We start from the raw sequence: 27,953 nt of genomic DNA on the forward strand, positions 1-27,953 counted from the left end.
ATCAAGTGGTGGGTCGCTATTAGGGTCAGTTTCCATAACATCTCATTCTTTCCTCTAGAACATGGTTATTTATGTCGTGCACCTTTCTTTAACATCTTTTAGCTTCTACTCTTTCTAAAGAATCTCTCTCTCTCTTTTATTTCTAGAAATCTCTAGTAAGCACTTTAAAGAATTTCCATAATCCATGACTTCAAATGGCTCCAAGTAATTGTGGAGATAAGACACACAAACATCTTCTCTGAGATTTGACACGCTAAATATGCAAATCTCGTAGTGACCTGTCAGGAAAGGTCTGGGGGTGGGCTGGGGCAGACGTACTGACTCCTCGTTTATCATGCAGTGATTTACAGCCCTCTAGTGGGTCTTTAATGTAACATATAAAGGGAAGCCGAGGGCAATGGAGTATGATGGCTCATTTGTTTGTTCCTTCGCTGGTACATTCTTTCAATGTACAAATGCCAACTGAGTGCCTACTATGTTCCAGGCACGTTTTAGGTGCTGGAGATATTGCAGTGAACAAAAGAAACAACAAAAAAATCACCTGCATTAGTTACTTAAGACGAAGAAAACAGTGAGTAGAACAAATCTGGGACAAAGCTCAAGAGTATGATTTTGGACATGTTAAGTTGGAGGTGCCCATTAGTCTTCCAAGGAGCTTCTTTTAAAAATTTGTTGGTGTCTTTGGGAACACCTGTAGAGCACTTGTGAGCAGAACACACAGACATAGTGCAAATAATCTCTTTATTTGAGATTTCACCAAATTTAAATTAAAACTGACAACAATGAGCATATTTAGCAAGAAAATTGTGATGACACTGAATCAGACCCTGGGTGTGGGAGCCTGGTTATAGACAAGTTCAAGCCTTGGTCCCACCCTTATGGAGCTGGTCATCTCTTAGTTCTCTCTTTCAGTGTAGTCTTTGTAGTCTTCTCCATTTCTGTCTCAGTTCTTTGTTTTCTTAATTCTTAGCAGAATTTGTAATGGTTGCATTTCTCTGTCTCCTTGGTACATCTACTGTCTCCACCTCCAAGACTGCACGTCAGTCCCACTCACTGGGATATCTTCAGCACCTGGCGGGGCCTCGATTTATATTTGTTGAAGGATGAGTTTTCGATTTAATAGGTCAGGTAAGATAGATATACATGAGCAGCAAGTAATTCAGACTATTATATGGCACATCCTAAATGAGTAAAGAACACAGTCAATTGCTCTTTTAGGAGGGCACCGTGGGTTGAAGGCAGCCAGGGAAATTTTCAGGGAAGTAACTGGGCTTGAGCTGAGTCTTACAGGATGGGTGGAATATGAAGGAAGGAGGGAGGAAGTGGTGGGGGAAGGGGTATTTCCTCTAAAGTGTTCCTGATCGACCTCCACATGTTCCTCAGCCACCAATGTCTCTTTCTTCTCAACGTCTAGGCTGTCCTGCCCCTCACTCCCACCCAATGATATGGGCTAACTTTGGCATGTTTTTAGGGTTTGTCATGCCATACCCATGTCACTCTTTACCATCTCTGTCTCTTTTCTAATGAACACTCAGCATATTAATTCCTATCATTATATCTGGCACATAAAAAGTGCTCAATAAATATTTGTTGAATGAACATATGTGCCTAGGAGCCACTCTCCATACTCTTGGGATGGCTCTTTACCCAGTATTTAGTCTCTGCCACAGGGCTGGAGGCTATCAAAACGTGAGTACTTGAGGGCTCATCCAAATTCTTTCATGATTATTAATAAGCTGCTTTCTCATACTTTCATTTAACAAAGATTTTTTGCATGCCTCTTTTATTACAGGGCTTATGCTAGCTACAAAGAATTTGAAGTTGAGCCACTGTGAGATCCATATAAACAAATAATGTTAAATAACAAGTTAAAGTGGACTTATGTACAAAGTGGTTTATGAACACTATAGATGGAGGAATTGCTTGTTCTAGGATGCTAGGAAGGGCTTTCCACGGTACAGGAGAGAAAGTTGGCACTGAGTCTTGAAAGACAAGCTGTGTCCTCTAGACAGACATGATCAGGGGTAGGGGAGTGGATAAGGGAGTGGGATCGATAGTATCCCAGACAAATGGAGTAACAGGTGCAAAGGTGGTGGTGGTAGGAGGGAACTGAGAAAGTGTGCCGGGTTTGGGGAACTGGGGCAAAGCATCAGAGCATAAGAATGGCCAGAGAGAAGGTGCAGGGTTGGATTTGAGGCGGGCCAGTGAAAGAGCTCCAGGGACGTCAATCTTTAAGAGGTACTAAAATAAAAAAAATATGAAGCCAATTAACTGAGCCACTTGTGGCTCCTTACATAACTTTTGAAAACTAAACTGGTTCCATTCCCTTGAGGTAAGACAGTGCCCTTGAATGTTACTTTAAAAATCTCCTGGCTGGCAATTCCAATTATGTTATATTCAGTGCAGGTAATAAATTCCTTATTTTTAACATAGAGAGGTTTGTAACTCTTATTAATAGGAAATCAAGTTACTTTCAATCCCATGCTGAACAGATATTTAAAGAAAATTGACCTATTTATGCATTGCCAAATTATTAGCCTTCTTGTAAAGTACTCCTCCACCTTTGGATGGAGGTCTCCAGGTCCCCTCTCCCAGCTAAAAGTGGGACTGTTCCATCTGGCTGGGCGAGCTGAAAATGTTGGTCTCTGTGCATGCCCAGAAAAGGCTGCACTCAGTGAAGTATTGTCAATCAGCTATGTGCTTGGCACCACTGATAACCTATTTGGTAGTCTTTTCTAATAAAAAAAGAATTTGTAGGAGTCAAAGGTAAACCTCTCTCTGCCTTAGAGCCACCATATTCTCCTGGATATTCCAAAACACCAGGGACTTCCATATTCCACCCTGAGATTTTGTACACATCCTCGCACGTTAAACAGGCCTCTAAGTTTGGTGTTCAAAGATATAGTCTCTCTATGAGGACTACATCCTAAAGTCATGTGTGAACTTTAAATCATTACTATGAGTATCCACTGTTTTTGCATTTATCCTTCTCTTCCTGGATGTTGGACCTAAGCAAATACTATAACCTTCCTGTGCTTCCATTTCCTCATCGGAAATAACGCCAATTCCTGCTTTATAAACGAGACAATACATGTAAAGTGCTTGTCCTGCAAGCACTTTACACAGTCCCGCAGCACTGTCAGCACTTATTCGCGCACCCTTCAAGGAGAGACAGTCCTTTTCATCTCTGTACTCAGCTCTTACCCAGACTTTAGCGTGACCCTGCCCCGGGCTCAGGGTACAGGAACCTGAGAGAGGAGGGCGCGTGCAGAGAATGGGTTGTGTGAGAGGTCAGAGTGCAAAGGCAGCTGGTTGAGGCAGTGTGCAGAAAAGTCTGAAAAGAGGTCTCTGGACTTCGGTTGCCTTGGCGATCTCAGCCAGAGGAACAGGGTGGCGGATTACCGCCTGGCACTGCGGCTTTCTGTGCCCCGCCCTCTCTTTGGTTTTAGCTCCGCCCCTTTCTCCCGAGACGTCGGAAGCGGACGTCGACACCGACGCCGACGCGGTTGCCTAGCGATACACTTTTCCCAAGATGCCCAGGGTGTTGTGTTCTTCTTAGCCAATCAGAAAGGCGAAGCGGCCTTACCGCAGGCCAATAGACTGCGAGGCGGGGGCCCGCGACGGTTAAACGGGCCTGGAGACTGGGGCGGCCTGGTGCTGTGGCTTGAGGTCTCCGACTCGGTGGCTGCAGCTCCGCGACGGTGGTGCGACGTCCAGGTGTCCTGCGTGAGTCCGGCCATGCCGACTCGGGCGGAGGACTACGAGGTGCTGTACACCATTGGCACGGGCTCCTACGGCCGCTGCCAGAAGATCCGGAGGAAGAGAGACGGCAAGGTGAGCGCCGGCTCGGTGACTGTCTCCGCCCCCGCCGCGGTTGTGCAAACTGCGGGGGGCGCGCCCTCTGCCCCCGAAGGGAAGCGAGGGGCCTGGGGCTGTGCGTCTGGAAGGCAGGGTGCTCAGAAGAGTTAGCCATCTCCCCCCAGGTCTGTGTCGGTCCTGGGTCTCTAAAGGGATGGGAAACTGTGTCCCTTTTTCCTTTTTTTTTTTTTTTTTATTTGTGAATCTGTCCTTAATCTTTAAATAAAGTTAATAGAATGTGCCAAATAGAATATTGTCAAATACATAACACCGCTTTTGCTATTTACACGAGACTACGTATTTTTATATATTTATGTTATATATATATTTTTCCATCTTTTTTCCTTTCTCTTCCATTTTCTTCCTTTTTCCCAATTTGACCTGCTAAGGGCCTTCAGTTGGTGACAGCTAGCTGACTCCTGAGCTGTTTTTTGTTGTTGTTTTTTTCTTTTTTTGCGGTACGCGGGCCTCTCACTGTTGTGGCCTATCCCGTCGCGGAGCACAGGCTCCGGACGCGCAGGCTCAGCGGCCATGGCTCACGCTCACGGGCCCAGCCGCTCCGCGGCATGTGGGGTCCTCCCGGACTGGGGCATGAACTCGTGTCCCCTGCATCGGCAGGCGGGCCAGGGAAGCCCTCCTGAGCTGTTTTTAGAGAAGAGCCCTCTCGGTCATGACCATCAGCACCTCGAACTTTTATGTCTTGTAGTCAGAATTCATTTAAAATACCCATTATTCAGATTGTTGAATTCAGATTTCCCAAGGTGTGTAGGTAGACTTTACGCAAAGAAACAATGGAGAGGAAATTGGCTCTGACGGGAGGACCTTTACTAAGTTCTCTTACCTTGGAAATCTTGACTTGGAATGCTCGAGGACTTTGACTACCTCTGCACCAGCTTTGACTAAGCAACGGAGGTTAGGGGGTTGGGGGAGGCCTAATGTACCTCGTCACCCTCTGTTGCATCATTTACTGCTGAAAAATTAGGGGAAGATTATGAAAGTAAACTCAGGGGTCCTTAGGTTCATTGAACTACATTAGTTGATGTCACTGTATGATCTACTTACTAGAGAAGTAATTTTTAAAAGTTTTAAAAAAGGTTTTGAGTATAATGAGTTTATTTGTACCTTGGAAATTTTTATTTCAGATATTAGTTTGGAAGGAACTGGACTATGGCTCCATGACAGAAGCTGAGAAACACATGCTTGTTTCTGAAGTGAATTTACTTCGTGAGCTGAAGCATCCAAATATTGTCCGATACTATGACAGAATTATTGACCGAACCACCACAACACTGTACATTGTAATGGAATATTGCGAAGGAGGGGACCTGGCTAGTGCAATTGCAAAGGGGACCAAGGAAAGGTAAAATCTCTTAAATGGGCCTAGTTTTGCTTCTGTTAAGCATCCTGTATTAGGATCAGGGACAGAGTACTTAGTAATGGGGAAGAGTCTTCTGGTGTTTGTTTGGTGGGTCCACGGTACTTTAGAAAATCCCTGGTATGTCAGCACCCATATTTCATATCAATTTATTTCCCTATGTGTACACTTTGAAAACTAGATAATTCACATCATCCCATCTTTGTAATGGTTTTATTCAGAAGTTATAGGCTATATAACTGCTTTGATTTTAGACAATACTTGGATGAAGAGTTTGTTCTTCGAGTGATGACTCAGTTGACTCTGGCCCTAAAGGAATGTCACAGACGAAGTGGTGGTGGTCATACTGTGCTGCATCGGGATCTGAAACCAGCCAATGTTTTCCTGGATGGCAAGCAAAACGTTAAGCTTGGAGACTTTGGGTTAGCTAGGATATTAAACCACGATACGAGTTTTGCAAAAACATTTGTTGGCACACCTTATTATATGTCTCCTGTAAGTATTTCAGAATTTAGATGCTTTTTAAACATCTTAATGCTAAGCACCCAACTTTTTGTTTGTTTAGTAATATCCAATAGCCAGGAATTAACAATACTGTTTTATTTTTAATTTATATTTTTCCAAATGGACCACCAGACCATTAAGTTCCTGTATTAGCAATATAAATCAAGCTTTCATTGAATGACTACCGAGTGCTAAGCTCTGGGATCACAAAGATGAGATAGGTTTTGTCTCTGCCCTCAAGAGCAGCACTTCCCAAAGTGCCATAGGTCCTGGACACCAGCTGGAACTCATCTGGGGTGATCGTTTGAAATGCAGAGTCCTGAGCCCCAAATCCAGTGAATTTGGATCTCTGGACAGGTCTTTGCACTCAACTTTTTTTTTCTTTGTTTGTCCTCCACCACTTTTTATTTTGGACTTTGTATTTTAACAGACCTTCTAGATGATTCTTACGCATGGAGATTCAGGGCTCAGGAGACTCACTCACTTCTGACAACATATTTTTGCAGTGTTAACTTTTTGTACTTATTCTTTTTTTATTGCCTTTTCCTACAGTGCAGCTGCAGAGTCCACCCATTTACCTGTTTCCTCAGTTGCTGAATATTTTGTTTCCCAAATGTCTCACCATTCTAAAGAGCACTGCTATGCATGTCTTTGTATGAATGATTCTTTCTTCCTTTTTGGTTATTTCCTTGGTGTTTAGATCTCGAAATGAAATTTCTGGGTCAAAGGGTATGAACTGTTTATGGCTCTCTAGTGACTTTTGAAAAGCTTGAATCAATAAGTGATAGCACCAATGTGTTGTATATGAAAGATGAGCAGATAAAGATGGAGACAGATTTATTTTTTTAGCTGTTCACAAACATTTTCAGGATTTTCTCAGTCTTTTTTAGTTATGTTAACCAATCTGACTACAGTATAAAACTTTGTAAATTAGTGATTTTGTTTTTGACTCAGATTAGACATGGCCAGAGCAGTGTCATTTTCTCACTGGATCAGATTCCAAATAGAAAGGCTTTGATATAAAGGAAAATTATCCAGAGGTGGTTCTTGGAAAATTTGAAACCTGCACAATTCTTGTGTTCCTGTTCCCTCCTGCCCTTGTAAATAGATCAGTTTAACCTTCCCTATGGGATTGATTGTCAGGAAGTGGTACCAGACTCCCCTGTTGGACTTTAAATTACTAAGAAGACTCCTGAAGATTTCAGTACAGTACTTGCCTCTGTGCCCTCTGTTGAGAATAAGAGCCATGGTGGACTCTTGTTACTGTAGGTGTGGAAGAAAGGCAAACAATTAAAATAGGAAGTGAGAATATTACTTACTACTGTGGTATATAAGTGGACTAAGGGAAAAATATATAAATGAATGATTCAATTAGCCATTTATGTCTATATTCATTTAAATGTGGGCGAGATGTTATTCTAGAATTTTCTCTGGTTCTTTTAAAATGGAGTTTCTAGATTATGAATTCTTTGAGGGTAGAGGGTAGAGCTATCTCATGCTCACCTTTAACTTGCCAGTGCCTTGCCTGTAGTAACATAATAAATATTTGTGAATGAAAAATAAGTGAATGAATTATATATGACAAAGTGTATTAGGATAAGATCATTGCCTTTTTTCCATTATAAATTTGAATATAAAGTATAAAGTACCATCTTTTTGTTGTTATGACACAAGATCTAATGTAAGAGGAATCAGCCTTTTGTATTTGAAATTTTTGTTATAGATATAAAATATTTATAATATAAAGTTTGTTCCCTTCTTTTCCTTGAGTGAATATTACCAAACTTTAAGGTTCCATTTTTGTCCCAGGACTAATTTTATAAGTTTTAAAACAAAATGAACTTTAAACTCCTGTTTTCTTACCTTTTTCTCCCCCCTTAAGGAACAAGTGAATCATATGTCCTACAATGAGAAGTCAGATATCTGGTCACTAGGTTGTTTGCTGTATGAATTGTGTGCATTAATGTAAGTATAATGAAGACAGATTTTTAGTCTGAGGTTTACACTTAGAGAGATTTGTCACCTTTCACCGGGTTCAGCTTTTTGAGCATCCATGCACATTCAAGTCTGAAAGAATCATACCATAGGTTAAAATTAAGGTAGATGGACAGGTTAAAAAAAATTATTTACAAATTAATAATATAATCCCTGAGGTTGGATCTAGACTTGTTCAAGCTTCTAACCTGGTTAGATGTTTCTCTGTTAGACTGAGCTTAGCTCAAGGGGAGAGCATATAGGTCAAGCCTGTGGAAGAAATGAAATAAAGATCTAGAGAAGCAGTCTAGGGTTTGGACAGGAAAGAGTTCTGATTCTTTCCCTTTTTTCTTTCTGTTTTTTCCCTTCTAAAGTATTCTGTAGAGCAGTGGTTCTCAACCAGCGAAGGGGAATTTTGCCCCCCTGTTTTGCCTCCCATGGGACATTTGACAATGTCTGGAGACATTTTAGTTGTCACAACTAGGGATAGCTACTGGCATCTAATGGACAGAGGTCAGTGATGCTGCAAAACATACTAAACAATGCACAGGACAGTCCCCATAACAGAATCATATGGCTCCAAATGTCAGTAGTGCCAAGGTTGGGAAACTTAGCTACAGAAGAAGATCCCAGAAGTAGAAACATAAATACAAACTGGAACTTAAACTCTGCTTTTGGTTTGCTTCTTATTATATATCTTCATTTTTACATTAAAAAAAAATTTTTTTTCCCCAGGCCTCCATTTACAGCTTTCAACCAGAAAGAACTAGCTGGGAAGATCAGAGAAGGCAAATTCAGGCGAATTCCATATCGTTACTCTAATGAATTAAATGACATTATTACAAGGATGTTAAATTTAAAGGTAAAGTTTATAAGATGATATACTGTATGTTTCCATCTCTCAGTTAAGTTTTGCAGTGTATGCTCTCGTGGAGCAATGAGTCTAAAGAAACATTAAATATATTTCTTTAGCTAAATCTACTGTTACCACGAGTGAAAACATGTATCCTTGGCACATTGCTGGCCTGCCTTCTGTGCTTTCTTTATGTCTCCTCCCACTCTGCCATGCTAACAGATGGTTGGTAGCAAGCAAAGATTGCAATAAGGATCCAAATCCTCAGTTCCCCTTGTCCTTGCCTACCTCAAAGAGGCAGGTGGTACAGGAAGGGGCCAGGAATAATACCTTATTACTCTGCCTCTAGCTCTGAGAGATTAGAGATCATTAGAGATGGGAATGGTGGGGGAGGGCTGGCTAAAAAGAGTAGAGGGGAAATCAAGAGATTATGTAGAAAAAAAGCTGGCAGTGGGATGGGGAGGGAGATGCCCTAGGGATCAGGCTGTGTAAGAATAGAGTTAAATGCTGTGGGAGTTCAAAGAGAAGGAAGGATGCAGGTAAAGTAACAGGATTGAAGGTCGGTGAGAGAGCATCCTGCTTAATGTAGTTTGGAGATGCAAGGGCAGTACGTGCCCTGAAACAGACCGACCCTAGCAACGCTACCCAGCACAGCACAGGGAATGAGCCTTCTTAGGCTAAAAGGGGAACAAAGGTAAGTTAAAATCTGCATGACTTTGTGGACCCAGAACCTCATGAGTTAAAGCTACCAGTGAACTTATTTTTCAGGTGTTTAAGACCCATGTGTGTGTGTTGGGGTGGGGGGAATGGGCAAAATGGGCGAAGGGGGTCAGTTGCATGGTGATGGATGGTAACTGAGCTTGTGGTGGTCATCACTCTGTAGTATATACAGATGTTGAACTATAATGCTGTGCAACTAAAAAAAAAAAAAAACCATCTGTAAAGGAGTCCTTTCTTTTGCCTTGGAAATATATGCTGTTTTAGATGTAACTGATCTTTCAGGATGAGTAGTCCATTGTGTAGTGTGCCTGTAACACTGAATATTTTTTTCCCAGGATTACCATCGACCTTCTGTTGAAGAAATTCTTGAGAATCCTTTGATAGCAGACTTGGTTGCCGAAGAGCAAAGGAGAAATCCTGAGAGAAGAGGGCGGCGATTAGGAGAACCAGGAAAGTTGCAGGACTCCAACCCTGTATTGAGTGAGCTGAAACTGAAGGAAATACAGTTACAGGAGCGGGAGCAAGCCCTCAGAGCAAGGGAAGAAAGCCTGGAGCGTAAGTCTGAGTGGGGGTGAAGCACAGAGAGCTCCAGAAAGCTTATTCTAATGTATGTGAAAATCTATCTGAACAGAGGATCTCATGTCTATGTTCTATTAGAGCGTTTTTATAAATACTTGCGAAACCAAGATATTCACATCAAGCTTGCTGCATCTTCATGTTGAGCCTCTTTCTCTGATATCAGCTGTTGTCGTCACATTGTCGGGCCCTAACTGTGACAGCCCAGCACGGTAGCCATCACACTGTACTGTAGAGTCATTCTTTTCTTTATCTTTCTTAATATACGTACCCTGAGGTTTCGCATTGTAAAGAAGGTCTTAGAATTTGCCAGCGCTTCTCCCTTCTGATACGCTGCTCCAACACAGCCCGGGTCTGAAATCCTACAGTGTGTAAGACTAGATGTATTTGGGCAGTTCCACAAAGCATGTGGGTACAAGATATTTAAATACTCTGATGGGTATTGACGGACTGGGTGCTAATGAGTTTTTGATGTTGAAACTCTGTCTACCCCACTAAAGTGGGAGCTGCTACCCAGGTTTTAGGACTCCGCAAGGCAGCAGCAGTGCAGCTCTGCATTTTGACACCGAGGGATGAGACGGGCCGCAACTGTCTTCTTCCCCCCCATGGCTCACCCGATCTCGCTTCTGCAGCTCTATGCCAATGCAGACTTCACAAGTGTTTTTCTATTTAAACGTACTTATAAAGCATCTAAATGCGTTTTTTAATGTCTTACTTCCTAATGATAATTGTCTAGTACTGTGAGATACGCTGTCTGTGGGAGGTACAGCCTGTGCTTACCTGAAAATCTTTGTCTCTTCTGTCAAAAGAATTCTTTAAAAAAAAAAAACAAACCCACAAAAAACAAACAACCAAAAACTTTGCATGACAACTTTCCCCAGTGTTTTGTAATTTCACATAGCAGCTGAAATCTGAACTCTCTGAATGCTGGGCCGTGAATAAATAATAGCCTTTGTTACTGATCTAAAGAAGTACCACCTAACTGAGCTGTGGTTTTTTCCCTTCTATTTGGGTGCTGTCCTTCACCCAGAGGGCGAAGGGTTTGTACCGTGCAGCCGGGTAATGCCCGGAAAATGAACTGTTGCCCCTTCTCCGCGGAGAGCGGGGTTGGCAGTAGCTCTTTGTTTTCCCCCATGAGTTAGTCCCACAAATCACAACCAAAGGTTGAAGCTGACTTTGTCCTTGTGCTTAAGCCAGTCCTTAGGAGAAAACCTAAGACAACATACAACATGCTAACCACACAGCATTATGAAACGGGAACAGTCTGGTTGGCTGGAGTATACAGTAGGAAACCCTTCACAAAGCATGACTCATCGGAGGTCAGGCTGTTAGCCTTAGCGATAAGGAAAAGCGGTAAGATTACCAAATGTGAATTGTTTATGCCACTTGTTAATTTCTTTCTTTCTCGTTCCATTCCCTTCTTAAAGAGAAGGAACGTGAGCTTTGTGTTCGTGAGAGACTGGCAGAGAGCAAGCTGGCCAGAGCAGAAAGTCTGTTGAAGAATTACAGCCTGCTGAAGGACCAGAAGTTCCTGTCTCTGGCGGGTGGTCCAGGTATGAGAACCAGCTCAGAGAACAGAAGTTGGTGCCACAAATGAGGAAATGGGCACCAGTGTTGCCCCGAAGGTGGCTTTGGCAGCCCTTTAAATTTCCAGAGTCTTGAATTTTATGATGGAGTTAATTGAATATATGCGTTTCAGTGGAGATAAAAATTCTGTTTTAGCAATGACTGACTTAACTGTGATCAGAGATATGAGGCAATGAGTCAGGATGATTTCATCTTCGGTTTTATTCGCTTTATCAAACTGTGTGTTCAGTATTTGATATTTATTTTTAAAAACTAGGTCATTTAAAAAAAATGCTGTGCCTTTCAGATTTTTCTCTGGGTATATTTTCAAAACTCTACATTTCTCTCCATTTTCAAGTGAAAATCCTAGCACCTTACTATTACCACACAACCAACTCATATTTGCCACATCCTTCATAGAAAGTATGGCTTAAAAGGTGTGATAAACCAACTGTAGAATAGGCCATCACTTTTGGATCTTTGCTAAGACCCGTTTCAATTGAAACGTGTGTATGTCAAAATGTGATTGCTTGATACCTGCATATGCTCTGTAACAAGTGCTGGAAACAAATGAAACTAGTGATGGAAGTAAATATCTTTTTTCTCAGTATTGCTATCTACCATTTCAGTATTTTTATAATATTTATTTCAGCTTTTCTTAGATTCCACACTGCCATCCATAAAGATAAACTAGACTTAAATCATGATTACTGTGATAGAGTGAGGAGGAATTTTTATCTGGGTAAGTGTCATGCATCAAGCCCATTGCCAAGAATTATACTGAAGGTCCTGTTGGGGACGGCTCTCCCAGTTAAAGAGTTTATTTACATCTTGCCCTGAGAGTCTTTGAGCAAAGGGTGAGAAGAGCTGGCGAAGGATGATGTGTTTCACTTCGTAGGATACGTAGGTAGAAGAATCTACCGGTATGCGAATCATGGCAAAGACTTAAAATGAGCCGTGGGAATGGTGTCCAGTGTGGGTAGGAGGTATTTTAAAGTACTGTCAGAGCCTAAAGCATGTCAGAGCCCTAAGAAAAGCAACAAAGCAGTGGGGAGGGGGTGCCCTTGTGAACTCAAGACAGTTGGAAATATCCTCTCCCCATCCTTGGGTTATAAAATTCAGACATGAGGAAAACAAATAAATTGAGATCATCACAGTAAGCAACAGCATCTTTTTAAAAGCTCTAATTAGTCTATTTAATGAAATACTAATTCTTTTTTTAAACACTTTCTTATAAAACTGTCTTATTAGTAGGATTTACAGTTTACACTGTCTGTTTACAAATGTATAGGTGTTTGTGGTAATAAAGGTGGATCTATTTGAAACAATGGAGTTGAGGCCTAAAAGCAATCTCCTAAAATGCTTTGCAGAGAAGCGGTGTATGAAATAGGAAGTTGGGACAGTCGGAGGGCAGCGTTTCTCTGTGCAGCCTGCTCCTCCCTCAGGGCGTCTCCGTTTCTTTGGACTGGAACATTCATCTCTAGATAGTCACGTGACTTCTTACTTCCTCACTCTCATCAGGTCTCTGCTCAGAAGTCACCTTATTATGCAGCTTCATCACTGCAAACACCCCCAGCACCTCTGTCTCCCTCTCTCCATGTTAATTTCCTTCACAGCACATACCATCCTCAAATATTCCTTATATGGGCTTGTTTATTTGTTTATGGTCTATCTCCTCCTACCACAATAGGGCCTTTGTTTGGTCCACAACGGCCCATACAGTGAGCTCAGTTAATATTTGAACACATTTCCTTTAAATGAACACAAAGGAAAAACCAAAAGGTTCTAGAATTCAAACCTTCAAGTCCCTAACCCCCAGATAGTTGTCAGTTCCTAATAGTGTAGCCACTTTAAGTAAATTATTATTTTTTTCATGTTAAAAGTACAGTTCACTCACTGTTAACTCGATTTACTTTTACCATGCTGAATCTTGCTTAGGTTCTTTTTGGAAGAAGTTTCTGGTCAGTTAAGCCGCTTTAAAATGTGTTCTTAAGTATTTAGCCAAAACTGTAGGTGCTCGCTATGAGAAAGAGCTTCTGCTTCCGTACTTTTCTGGAAGTAATGTGTTCTAGGTAGAATGGCACTTGCTTTCAAGAATAGAGATAAATAACATTGGTTTCCAGAAGTTTTATATTGTGGCCCATAATCCTCAGTGCATTTAACCTTAAGAGGAATGTTGATTGTCGAGAGAATAAAACATAGGTTCCTTGATTTTGGGCTACAGATTAAAAGGCTGATTAATTTCTGCCAACCTCATGCCCCTAACCTGTTAAAAAAGAGACAACAGGTCCAAAATGGAGTCACTGGTCACCAAACGTCACCAAATCAGGACTTAATACCTAACTTACTGGCAGTTTCAGCCTCTCTCAGGAATGGAATCTTAAACCAGTCAATCTGGAATTACCTAGTCAGCACTAGTGAGGTCATCTGCCTGATAGACCCCTACTGTCCCCTAAAGGAAGGTGACCTTGCCACAGACAATCCCCCCTTTGCTGGTGTAACTTCCTGGTCCCGCCCCCTTCTACCTATAAAAGCCTTTCCTTTAGTACAGCTCCTTGGAACTCCTTTCTGTCTTCTGGATGGGATGCTGCCCGATTTATGAATTGTTGAATAAAGCCAGTAAGATCTTTAATATTTGCTCAGTTGAATTTTGTTCAACACTCCTATCCCAGAGAGAATAAACAGGTACCCAGATTTCACATGCAAACTGACAATAAATATTTTGGTAAGTCTGATAAGTATGGAGGAGTTCATCTCCTGTTCATGAAACTCAAAAACCTTTTTCTTTTTTTTTCTAAAGAACTTTTTGATCTTACATCCTCGATAATGAAGAAGAAAGTTCATTTCCGTGGGGAGAGTAAGGAGAATGTCATGAGGAGTGAGAATTCTGAGAATCAGCTCACCTTCAAATCCAAGTACAAGGACCTGAAAAAAAGGCTTCTTGCTGCTCAGCTTCACGCTCAAGCCCTGTCAGACATTGAAAACACTTACCAACTGAAAAGCAGACAGATCCTGGGCATGCGCTAGCCTGACCCAGAGACACAGACCTGTGTACCACTGTAATGTTGCCAGCCCTTTCGAGATGAGTATTCCACTGCTGTAGCCTGTATACTTGGTACCGCGAGCCGTGCCTTTTCTATAGTAAGCAGGGTGGTTTGGTATTACTCTTGCTGTTCTTCAGCAAGAATTGTACCAATGGGGCTTCCCTGGTGGCGCAGTGATTGAGGGTCAGGATGCAGGGGACGCGGGTTCATGAAGATCCCACATGCCTCGGAGCGGCTGGGCCCATGAGCCATGGCGACTGAGCCTGCGCGTCCGGAGCCTGTGCTCCACAATGGGAGAGGCCCGCGTACCACAAAAAAAAAAAAAAAAAAAAAAAAGAATTGTACCAATGTCCACCCCTTTCATTTTTCTTTCTTTTGTAAAGAAGGCTTCATAGAAAGAATAACACTTTCTTGGCCGGTTGGGTTTTTAATCCTGTGTGTGATTACTACTGGAACATGAAATGTTATATTCTATATGTTGGGGTGGGGAAATAATATTAGAAAAAGATATTTACCCAGGAGCAGCACTTACTGAGAAGTTTTAAGGGACTGAAGTGGTGTGCTTACAATTGTCACGTCTAGAGTTAAAATTTAAGTCTGAGGTTTTAAATGTTCTTGAGCTTAGAGAAAACCTAATTGGGTATAGATTGGTCACTAATACCTTGACATCTCGCTTATAAATATCCCCTTGCTCTGTAGTTTAAATCTGTCACCTTTTGTGAAAATCCATCACTATGGTGTCTCTACTCTTTTTCTTCCCCTTTTTATTCTATTTAACAGTATGTGAGCTGTCTGTCATTTGCCCACTCTTTTTTCACTAAATAAAAGAATTCTTTAGTTTTCCTGTATTCATGTCACTTGTATTTGTTGATCTTAGTTGGAGGGAGTCTGGGTTTATGATATTTAGACATTGGAGGTCAGGGAAGAGAATGTGATGCTCGCAAGAGCTATACGGCACTTTACTACCCATCTCATTTGTCCATCTAAGCCAGTGGTTCTTACAGGGGCAGTTTTGCCCGCTAGGATATATTTGCAATGTCTGGAGATATTTTTAACTGTTATGATTGGAGGGAGGGTGCTACTGGCATCTAGTGGGTAGAGGCCAGGGATGCTGCTAAACATCCTATAGTGCACAGGACGGCCCTCACAACTAAATGTCAGGGTACCACTCCTGAGAAACCTGATCTCAGCTGAAACTTGTTGGAATATACCCCACCCTTGAAGGAAACTTATTTTGGTTTTGATGGATTTTTTTTACATGTCTGACTTTTAATATGAATTAGCAGTCCTTGCTGTGCCCATCACATTTTTCATGTGATGTTTTCCTGGCAATGCTAATCCTTTTAGCTTAATGAAATAAGACCAAATTATGAAGGGTTATAATGTCATAAATGGGAAGAAATAGCTCCTTTATTAGCTACTTTATTATAGGTTTATTACACAGTTGATAACGTAGTTCTATGAAAGATATAATATCGAAATACAATCAGAAACTGATTACCAGGCCTTTATGGTATACCCACAGATTAATCCTAACAGGACCACTTTGATGTAAATGTTGAGTATAATTTGCAGGGCCTAGTGCAAAATAAAAATGTGGCTCAAAAAGCAGGAAACGGGCTTCCCTGGTGGCGCAGTGGTTGAGAGTCCGCCTGCCGATGCAGGGGACACGGGTTCGTGCCCCGGTTTGGGAAGGTCCCACGTGCCGCGGAGCGGCTGGGCCCGTGAGCCATGCCCGCTGAGCCTGCGCGTCCGGAGCCTGTGCTCCGCAACGGGAGAGGCCACGACAGTGGCAGGCCCGCGTACAGGGAAAAAAAAAAAAAAAAAAAAAAAAGCAGGAAACAAGTACCATTAAAGGTACATATGGGACTTCCCTGGGGCGCAGTGGTTAAGAATCCGCCTGCCAATGCAGGGGACACAGATTTGAGCCCTGGTCCGGGAAGATCCCACATGCCGTGGAGCAGCTCAGCCTGTGCGCCACAACTACTGAGCCTGTGCTCTAGAGCCCATGAGCCACAACTACTGAGCGCGTGTGCTACAACTACTGAAGCCCGCGCGCCTAGAGCCCATGCTCTGCAACAAGAGAAGCCACTGCAATGAGAAGCCCATGCACCACAATGAAGAGTAGCCCCCGCTCGCCACAACTAGAGAAAGCCTGCGCGCAGCAACGAGGACCCAACGCAGCCAAAAATAAATAAAGTTTATAAATAAATAGATAAAAATAAAGGTATATATAAAGGCTTGTCCTTTCTTCCAAGGTCCCTCTGCTTACTGTGGTGGTGTTTGCTATTTAATTTTATAAGTAAAGAGAATTTGAAATTTTAAATTATTAGCATGAACTTTACTATTCATCTTTTATGTAGTGCGATGCCAGTTTTAAATGCAAGTAGCAGCACATTTAGCTCATCTGTGGGATCACTGAAATTATGTAATTCATGTTTTGTGACTCAAGCTGGCCAGAAGAGACACACACACATGCCTGTGACAGGTGCCTGGGGACGCATGACTCTGGCGCCTGCCCTACACACTGCCAGTTTGGAGAAGTGGAGCCCACAGCCTCCACTGCAGCAGATAGGTCCCCCCAAGGATCTTACACCTCCAAGCTGGGACTTTCTTTGTACCTTGATCGAGGTGCCTGGGTCGCCCCTGCCAAGATAAGGCCTCTAGCTGGCTGCCCACCAGCCATGCTATGGGGCTGCCAGCCCAGGACGGGGGGAAAGGCATTGGGAGGCAGCTGCCGCCATACCCTCTCCCGAGAAACTTCTGGGTGCCCTTCCCCTGCCCATGCTGAGGCCCCTCTGGGAACAGAGTGTGGGAGGCTGGGTGGGGCTCGGTGCCCCAGGGGCAGGAGGTGGGACCATGTGAGCTGAGGCCCTGAGCCTATACCTGCACCCCTGCCCCATTGGACTTGACGTACAAAACACGAATTCAGTAACACATGAATTTCAAGACTGCAAGCACAGAGCATTAGACTCCTGGTGGACCCTTCTGAATGCCAGCTCCTTCTACGTGTGAGGCCTATGTGACTACACTGGACCCACACTCGTGAAACCAGCCCTTTCTTTAGGAAACTCCTTTCCTACCTTAGGAAATGAGGTTTCTTTCCAGTTTTAATCCTGTGGCATGCAGAGCTTCTCTAGTTTCCCCTATCTCAGACTCCACCTTTGCTTTCATTCCTTCCTTCAATCAACCAACCAACAATTACTGAGCACCTACTACAGCTAGGCACTGTTTAAGGTGCTGAAGTTACAGCAACGAAGAAAGACTAAAATCCCTGCCCTCAGGGAGGTGCCGTTCAAATGGGGCAAGATAGTAAACAAAGAAGAAACAAGTAGGGGGAGTCAGTGCTGAGTGCCACTGAGAGGAATGAAGCAGGAAAGGGGCGGAGGATTGGGCGGGTACAATTTTAGAAGAGGTGGTCATTAGTGTTGAAGTGGGGTGGAGGAGAAAAGGAAAAGGGAGGTTTGAGTGGGGTATGTGGTCGGGGAAGAGATATCAGTAGGGGAGGGGAAAGTCGAACCTGACTGGGAGATGTGATAGAGCAGGACTTGAAAGCGGGCAGAAGCTTGGAAACTGAGGAGAGATGTTTTTATTTGCTTATGCATCTCCACCCGTAAAGCTCGGAACATCTGAGGGTATTTGGGCAATGATGGTCGTAATCTAAGAAGAGGATTTCTTTGACGGGGGAGACGGGAGAGTCCTCCCAAATGATGCTTCTTCAGCATCACTTTCTAAGATATTTCTAAGGTGCATTGCATGACATCAACACCATACTTACCATTACAGTCTTTTATTGTTTAAACAATAATGAATTTCACCAAGCACAGCCTGCTCATAGGCATTTGAAAAAGGGTCATTGGATTTGAGAAAGATTAAACAGATGCTCTGAGAGACAGCAACCACAAGGTGGCACCATGGGTCTGTTAGACCGGAAAGCCCACCCTGTCCATACAGCCTGTGCAGTTGGTTTGCTACTGAGAGATTGCACGTGGGCCTTGGTTAAATGCCTTATTCTCATTATTTCATTCAGTCCTCACAACACCCCCTGAGAAGTTTACCCCCTGAGATAGTGTCACATTCTACACGGGGGAACTGAGGCTCAGAGATCACAGCTGGGAAGAAGCACGGCTGGCTTCTGCAATATTTCTGACTCCAAATCTCATGCTCTTGACTATAACCCTCTACCGGCCTGCCTCCACAAGACAGCAAAAGTTTACCTTTGTCCCCAGGCCATCTAGTTTCCCCTAATGATGAGTTAAGGGTGAGATAACCCATAGCCTTACCCAAGACACTTGAATGATGCTGAGCCGGCATGGTTAGGGTCCAGGGGCCTTTCAGACCTGCTTGCTTGGGGAGACAGGTTACTGTTCGGGGAGGGGGTGCCCAAGAGGTGGTTTTCCAGTGACCCTCACAGGACCCCAGGCCTTCCCCTCTTTCTTCAGCATCTTCTCCAGGGCCACCTTACTCAGGCCTGTCCTCCCTGGAGATATTTTGTTTCCAGGTGACTTTCCTTCCAGGATAAAGCCCATATCCCTCAAAGACTCCAGGTAAGGCTTCCCTCCCAGAATGAACTGAGGATGAAAGCAAAAGATGATGCAAGGAAGCTGATTAGAAAAGAATGGAGAGAATGTCTATGTTCCAACAAGAAAGGATTATCATTCATTGGCCTTGATGGCTTGGAAAATATGGATCCATATTGGATGGATGGGTTGCACAGCGAGGAGGATGATGAAAGCTGATGGAATCCATGGGTGTGTGAGGGCCCGCCTTCCCCGTAACCCCGGCTCACCCCACACTGGAAGGGCAGAGGTCAGCGACCTGGGAACCTCCCACATCTGAAAGGCTGGGTTCAACACCGTACTCAGAGGGACCAGTAGGGGCACCCTTGCTTACCTCCACCAAGGCTCCTCCTACCTTTCTGACACCATGGCCACAGCCAGGGCTCTGAGGCTCCACAGCTCTGCTGGAGCTACTGAAACCCTAGACATCTAAGGCTGCCCATCACTTGACACCCAGCTAGGAAGGAAATCCCCACTCCTCCCACCTGCCCCGACTTTCTCTTGAGACAACATGCTGGCCCTCTCGATGCCACTGGGTGCTCCGTAATCTTAGCCACACATTCACAGGAAATGTTCACAGCAGTTGATTTTATTCAATACATTTGTTTTTAAAGTCCTTAAATTATGAAGTGATAGCATCAATGTAAAAAATCTTAACAATATGTCCATTGCATTTTGTTCAGAGATTGTGACCAGATTTTAGAATGTGATTTTTCTTTGCAGCTTAATATGTGACCAGTGAAACATTCTATGAATTACAGGAGACAAAAAAAATCTATGTTCTTTTGTAAGATATGATAGTTAGTTTTCTCTGGACAACCCTGACTGATACATAATGTATATCTTTTGATACGCATATTTAATTATGTCCTTGCTTATTATTCATCTGTTTAGTTTGTTAAAAACTCAAAATGTGTCAAAATCTTTCACTGCTATTGTTTTTGTTTCTTCTCCTATTTCTAACACCTTTCCCTTCAATACATTGAGATAGTGTTATTTGTCACTTAAAGGTTTATGAGAGTTTCAGGTTTGAGAATTATATCCTTGTTAGTAAAATGGTTCTCTTTGTGTAAAGATGTTTGTAAAAATTAAGTTTTGTCTGACATTGATACTGTTCACAATCAGTATACTGTCACTGATACTGGTATTGTTTCTTGTGAGTTGCATTTGCATAAAATACTTCTGTTGTGTTTACTTATAAATTTGATTGCAATTTTGCTAAATAAGTTTCTGATAAACAGCATATAATTAGTTTTTTTTTTTTAAACACAGTCTAAACGTCTTTGTCCTTTAATGGAGGAATTCATCTAACTTAGATTTATTTTTGTAAATTGTAAATTGGGTCTTTGTCCTTTTGTGGTATTCTAATCCATTAAAAAATGTTTTCTTGTTATTTCTGTTTTCAGCCCTTTGATAAACTACATTTTCTCTGCATTTATGATTTATAGTTTTTGGAGCATATAAGCAGTTCCTAATTATATGTGTAAGTAGTTCCTCATTTAATTATATCATTGGTTTCCAACAAATTTTTCAATAGCACTCTGTTAACTTGCATTTCTTTAAATTAAAGTGGAGAAAACAATAGTAAAAAAAAAGATTCTAACAATATGGAAATATATATAGTAAAAATTAAAAAGTAAAAGTTCTCTCATCCATGATCCCACTTTCTGTCTCTCTTTTCAGAAGCAGCTGTTAACTGTTTGGTGTTTCCTTCTAAACCTCCTGTGTGTGGCAGGGCTGGGAGGGGCTTTCGAGTGGGGAGTCGCTATGTATGGAGGTCTGTGGTGTGTGTGTGTCTACATATATGTATCTATCTGAGTATGTGTATTTAAAACACACTCACACATAGGATCTTAATACATGTACTGCTCTTTTATTTGCTTTTTTCAATTAGCAATAATCCTTTCCTTTTGGTGCATATAAACTCTCTTCATTCTTTTCTGAATAGCTCCTTTGTGTCAGCTTTTGCATTTATCCCAAACTCTTTCTAGGAAGGCAGCCTTACTTTGAGTCGAGGAAAACAGCATACCTGGAGTACCCAGCATCTGAAGAACACAGCCTCGTCTCAAGCACTCAGGGCCTTGGGGATGAGGTTGGCACACACCTTTGAAATACTTATTCCCACAAGGCAGTTTACCTGCTCCAGTCACAGAATCACTGGCCCCAGCTTGGCCCTTGAGAACCTTCTTGGTCAATAAACTGGGGAAATGGTGGACCCAGCAAAAGGAATCCTCTCAAGCAGGGCTGGCTGCCCCAGAGCATGCTGGGTAAATCCCCATGATGCTTGATGGAGAGTCCCAGGGTTTGGAACAAATCTGACACGAATCTCCCCTCTGCTCCTTCTCAGCACAATGTTGGCTCACCTGCCAAGAGAACCACGTCCAAGGGCTTCCTACTGGAGGTCAACTCTGAACACAGAGAGCTGAGAGTCTCACTTAGACACTCAGCAAGGGCCCTGCCTTTGGCCTGTTTGTTTAACCTCTCTGAGCTTGAGTTTCCTTATCTGGAAAAAAGATTAAGTGGAACAGGGACTTCCTTGGTGGCACAGAGGTTAAGAAGCTGCCTGCCAATGTAGGGGATGTGGGTTTGAGCCCTGGTCTGGGAAGTTCCCACATGCTGCAGAGCAACAAAGCCCGAGTGCCACAACTACTGAGCCTGCGCCTTAGAGCCTGAGAGCCACAAGTACTGAGCCCACATGCCACAACTACTGAAGCCCATGTGCCTAGAGCCCGTGCTCCGCAACAGGAGAAGCCACCGCAATGAGAAACCCGTACACCGCAACAAAGAGTAACCCCCGCTCAACGCAAATAGAGAAAGCCTGCATGCAGCAACAAAGACCCAACACAGCCAAAAATAAATAAATAAATAAATAAATAAATAAATAAATAAATAAATAAAAAATAAAAACACCAGCATCTCATTTAAAAAAAAAAAAAAAGGTTAAGTGGGACAAACTGTAGTCAGGGACCTAGAATTGAACCTGCCCATGAATTTATTCCCCCTGACTTCAGGAAAGATTTTAAAGTGGCTTATAAGAAAATAAAATGCATACATTAAAATTAAGGAAGAAGGATGGAGCCAAGAATGGGTTCAGGCTGAGGACTGCACGTAATTAAACACGTACTATTGTTGGGCCACAAATTTGACTTTAAACTTCCTAGCAGCCAAAACAAAAGGGGGAAAATGCTTGGTTTTCCCCTATTGGCCTAGAAAATAAAGGCAGTCTGCTTGCTCAGGAAATGTGGGGCCATTGGGGTGCTAAGGTGAGAGGGTCCCCCCTTTGCACCCTTGTGAAGAGGACCTTCTATCCCCCATGTGGGATACTGGCATCACCCAAGCTTGAGTCACTGAAAGCTGCGATAACTGGGAGAACAGTTTTTGAAATAGTGTGTTTTTCTTTTTCACAGTCCTGTAACTTTGCCTCTTTCCCCACCCCTATTTTCAAGAAGCATGCCTTGGGGAGGATCAGGCCTGTTACAGTAAGAATGTTGAGAGAGACCACCAGTCCCTCCCATCACGAACCTTGTGCAAGCCTCTTAGATAGCTTCCTCCACCAGAGAGCAGACAGCAGAAGCAAGAAGAACTACAATCCCACAGCCTGTGGAACAAAAACCACATTCACAGAAAGAGACAAGATGAAAAGCAGAGGGTTATGTACCAGATGAAGGAACAAGCTAAAACCCCAGAAAAACAACTAAATGAAGTGGAGATACGCAACCTTCCAGAAAAAGAATTCAGAATAATGATAGTGAAGATGATCCAGGACCTTGGAAAAAGAATGGAGGCAAAGACTGAGAAGATGCAAGAAATGTTTAACAAAGACCTAGAAGAATTAAAGAACAAACAAATAGAGATGAACAATACAATAACTGAAATGAAAAATACACTAGAAGGAATCAATAGCAGAATAACTGAGGCAGAAGAATGGATAAATGACTTGGAAGACAGAATGGTGGAATTCACTTCTGCAGAACGGAATAAAGAAAAAAGAATGAAAAGAAATGAAGACAGCCTAAGAGACCTCTGAGACAACATTAAATGCAATAACATTCGCGTTATAGAGGTCCCAGAAGGAGAAGAGAGAGAAAGGACCGGAGAAAATATGTGAAGAGATTATAGTCGAAAACTTCCCTAACATGGGAAAGGAAATAGCCACCCAAGTCCAGGAAGAGCAGAGAGTCCCATACAGGATAAACTCAAAGAGAAACACACCGAGACACATAGTAATCAAATTGACAAAAGTTAAAGACAAAGAAAAATGACTGAAAGAAACAAGGGAAAAGCGACAAATAACATACAAGGGAACTCCCATAATGTTAACAGCTGATTTCTCAGCAGAAACTCTACAAGCCAGAAGGGAGTGGCATGACATAGTTAAAGTGATGAGAGGGAAGAAACTACAACCAAGATTACTCTACCTGGCAAGGATCTCATTCAGATTCGATGGAGAAATCAAAAGCTTTACAGACAAGCAAAAGCTAAGAGAATTCAGCAACACCAAACCAGCTCTACAACAAATGCTAAAGGAACTTCTCTAAGTAGGAAACACAAGAGAAGAAAAGGAACTGCAAAAACAACCCAAAACAATTAAGAAAATGGTCAGAGGAACATACATACATGGTAATTCATGTTTAATTACCTTAAACATGAATGGATTAAATGCTCCAACCAAAAGACACAGGCTCGCTGAATGGATACAAAAACAAGATCCATATATATGCTGTCTACAAGTGACCCACTTCAGACCTAGGGACACATACAGACTGAAAGTGAGGGGATGAAAAAAGATATATTCCATGCAAAAGGAAATCAAAAGAAAGCTGGAGTTGCAATACTCATATCAGATAAAATAGACTTTAAAATAAAGAATGCTACAAGAGACAAGGAAGGACACTACATAATGATCAAGGGATCAATCCGAGAAGAAGAAATAACAATTATAAACATATATGCACCCAACATAGGAGGCATAACAATACATAAGGCAACTGCTGACAGCTATAAAGGACGAAATCAACAGTAACACAATAATAGTGGGGGACTTTAACAGCTCACATACACCAATGGACAGATCATCTGCACAGAAAATTAATAAGGAAACACAAGCTTTAAATGACACAATAGACCAGATAGATTTAATTGATATTTATAGGACATTCCATCCAAAAACAGCAGATTACACTTTCTTCTCAGGTGCACATGGAACATTCTCCAGGATAGATCACATCTTGGGTCACAAATCAAGCCTCAGTAAATTTAAGAAAATTGAAATCATATGAAGCATCTTTTCTCACCACAGTGTTATGAGATTAGAAATCAATTACAGGGGAAAAATGTAAAAAATACAAACACATGGAGGCTAAACAATACGTTACTAAATAACCAAGAGATCACTGAAGAAACCAAAGAGGAAATCAAAAAATACCTAGAGACAAATGACAATGAAAACACAACGATCCAAAACCTATGGGATGCAGCAAAAGCAGTTCTAAGAGGGAGGTTTATAGCAATACAAGCCTACATCAAGAAACAAGAAAAATCTCAAATAAACAATATAACCTTACACCTAAAGAAACTAGAGAAAGAAGAACAAACAAAGCCCAAAGTTAGCAGAAGGAAAGAAACCATAAAGATCAGAACAGAAATAAATGAAATAGAAACAAAGAAAACAATAGCAAAGATCAATAAACTAAAAGCTGGTTCTTTGAGAAGATAAACACAACTGATAAACCATTAGCCAAGCTATCAAGAAAAAGAGGGAGAGGACTCAAATCAATAAAATTAGAAATGAAAAAGGAGAAGTTACAACAGACACCACAGAAATACAAAGCATCTTGAGACTACTACAAACAACTCTATGCCAATAAAATGGACAACCTGGAAGAAATGGACGAATTCTTAGAAAGGTATAACTTTCCAAGACTGAACCAGGAAGCAATAGAAAATATGAACAAACCAATCACAAGTAATGCAATTGAAACCCTGATTAAAAATCTTCCAACAAACAGAAGTCCAGGACAAGATGGCTTTACAGATGAATTCTATCAAACATTTAGAGAAGAGCTAACACCCATCCTTCTCAAACTCTTCCAAAAAATTGAAGAGGAAGGAACACTCTCAAACTCATTCTATGAGGCCACCATCATCCTGATACCAAAACCAGACAAAGATACTACAAAAAAAGAAATTTACAGACCAATATCACTGATGAATATAGATGGAAAAATCCTCAACAAAATACTAGCAAACAGAATCCAACAACACATTAAAAGGATCTTACACCATGATCAAGTGGGTTTTATCCCAGGGATGCACGGATTCTTCAATATATGCAAATCAATCAATGTGATATACCATATTAACAAACTGAAGAATAAAAACCATACAATCATGTCAATAGATGCAGAAAAAGCTTTTGACAAAATTCAACACCCATTTATGATAAAAGCTCTCCAGATAGTGGGCATAGAGGGAAACTACCTCAATATAATAAAGGCCATATATGACAAACCCACAGCAAACATCATTCTCAATGGTGAAAAACGGAGAGTATTTCCTCTAAGATCAGGAACAAGACAAGGATGTCCACTCTCACCGTTGTTATTCAACATAGTTTCGGAAGTCCTAGCCACGGCAACCAGAGAAAAAAAAGAAATAAAATGAATGCAAATTGGAAAAGAAGAAGTAAATCTGTCACTGTTTGCAGATGACATGATATTATACGCAGAGAATCCTAAAGATGCCACCAGAAAACTACTAGAGCTAATCAATGAATTTGGTAAAGTTGCAGGATACAAAATTAATGCACAGGAATCTCTTGCATTCCTATGCACTAATGATGAAAAATCTGAAAGAGAAATTAAGGAAACACTCCCATTTACCACTGCAACAAAAAGAATAAAATACCTAGGAATAAACCTACCTAGGGAGGCAAAAGACCTGTATGCAGAAAACTATAAGATACTGATGAAAGAAATTAAAGATGATAGAAACAGATGGACAGATATACCATGTTCTTGGATTGGAAGAATCAATATTGTGAAAATGATTATACAACCCAAAGCAATCTATAGATTCAGTGCAGTCCCTATCAAATTACCAATGGCATTTTTTACAGAACTAGAACAAAAAATCTTAAAATTTGTATGGAGACACAAAAGACCCCAAATAGCCAAAGTAGTCTTGAGGGAAAAAAACGGAGCTGGAGGAATCAAACTCCCTGACTTCAGACTATACTACAAAGCTACAGTAATCAAGACAGTATGGTACTGGCACAAAAACAAAAATATAGATCAATGGAACAGGATAGAAAACCCAGAGATAAACCCACGCACCTGTGGTCAACTAATCTATGACAAAGGAGGCAAAGATATACAATCGAGAAAAGACAGTCTCTTCAATAAGTGGTGCTGGGAAAACTGGACAGCTACATGTAAAAGAATGAAATTAGAACACTCCCTAACACCATACACAAAAATAAACTCAAAATGGATTAGAGACCTAAATGTAAGACTGGACACTGTAAAACTCTTAGAGGAAAACATAGAAAGAACACTCTTTGAGATAAATCACAGCAAGATCTTTTTTCCCTGCCTTTTTTTTTTTTTTTTGGCGGGACGCGGGCCTCTCACTGTTGTGACCTCTCCTGTTGCAGAGCATAGGCTCTGGACGCGCAGGCTCAGCGGCCATGGCTCATGGGCCCAACCGCTCTGTGGCATGTGGGATCCTCCTGGACCGGGGCATGAACCTGTGTCCCCTGCATCGTCAGGTGGACTCTCAACCACTGCGCCACCAGGGAAGCCCTAGCAAGATCTTTTTTGATCCACCTCTTAGAGTAATGGAAATAAAAACAAAAATAAACAAATGGGACCTAATGAAACTTAAAAGCTTTTACACAGCGAAGGAAACCATAAACAAGATGAAAAGACAACCCTCAGAATGGGAGAAAATATTTGCATATGAATCAACGGACAAAGGATTAATCTCCAAAATATATAAACAGCTCATGCAGCTCAATACTAAGAAAACACCCAATCTAAAAATGAGCAGAAGACCTAAATAGACATTTCTCCAAAGAAGACATACAGATGGACAAGAAGCACATGAAAAGCTGCTCAACATCACTAATTATTAGAGAAATGCAAGTCAAGAATACAATGAGGTATCACCTCACACCAGTTAGAATGGGCATCATCCAAAAATCTACAAACAACAAATGCTGGAGAGGGTGTGGAGAAAGGGGAACCCTCTTGCACTGTTGGTGGGAATGTAAATTGATACACCCACTATGGAGAACAGTATGGAGGTTCCTTAAAAAACTAAAAATAGAATTACCATATGATCCAGCAATCACACTACTGGGCATATACCCAGTGAAAACCAGAATTCAAAATGACACATGCACCACAATGTTCATTGAAGCACTATTTACAATAGCCAGGTCATGGAAGCAACCTAAATGCCCATCGACAGACGAATGGATAAAGAAGTTTTGGTACATATATACAATGGAATATTACTCAGCCATAAAAAGGAATGAAATTGGGTCATTTGTAGAGACGTGGATGGATCTAGAGACAGTCATACAGAATGAAGTAAGTCAGAAAGAGAAAAACAAAATTTGTATATTAATGCATATATGTGGAACCTAGAAAAATGGTACAGATGAACTGGTTTGCAGGGCAGAAATTGAGACACAGATGTAGAGAGCAAACATATGGACACCAAGGGGGGAAAGCTGCAGAGGGGGTGATGATGGTGGTGTGATGATTTGGGAGATTGGGATTGACATACACTAATATGTGTAAAATGGATGACTAATAAGAATCTGCTGTATAAGAAAATAAATAAAATAAAATTCAAAAAAAAATGTTGAGGGAAATAAAAAGTCGCTGTTCAGCTTGTGACTTCCAAGGCACTGATGC

At 41.7% G+C, this 27,953-nt stretch overlaps 1 protein-coding gene across 1 annotated transcript; it reads left to right on the top strand.

The window, feature by feature from the left end:
- Positions 1 to 3,617: 3,617 nt before the first annotated feature.
- Positions 3,618 to 15,310, top strand: NEK2 (NIMA related kinase 2). Its single transcript, XM_082612724.1, has 8 exons — positions 3,618 to 3,834; positions 5,001 to 5,218; positions 5,488 to 5,728; positions 7,620 to 7,702; positions 8,447 to 8,573; positions 9,620 to 9,839; positions 11,288 to 11,413; positions 14,227 to 15,310. Exons 1-8 carry the CDS (start codon positions 3,739 to 3,741, stop codon positions 14,451 to 14,453), a joined length of 1,338 nt encoding a protein of 445 aa, XP_082468850.1. The 5' UTR covers positions 3,618 to 3,738; the 3' UTR covers positions 14,454 to 15,310.
- Positions 15,311 to 27,953: the final 12,643 nt, after the last annotated feature.

The sequence above is a fragment of the Mesoplodon mirus genome, assembly GCF_964341445.2.
Source record: "Mesoplodon mirus genome assembly, chromosome: 3".
NCBI lineage: Eukaryota > Metazoa > Chordata > Mammalia > Artiodactyla > Ziphiidae > Mesoplodon > Mesoplodon mirus.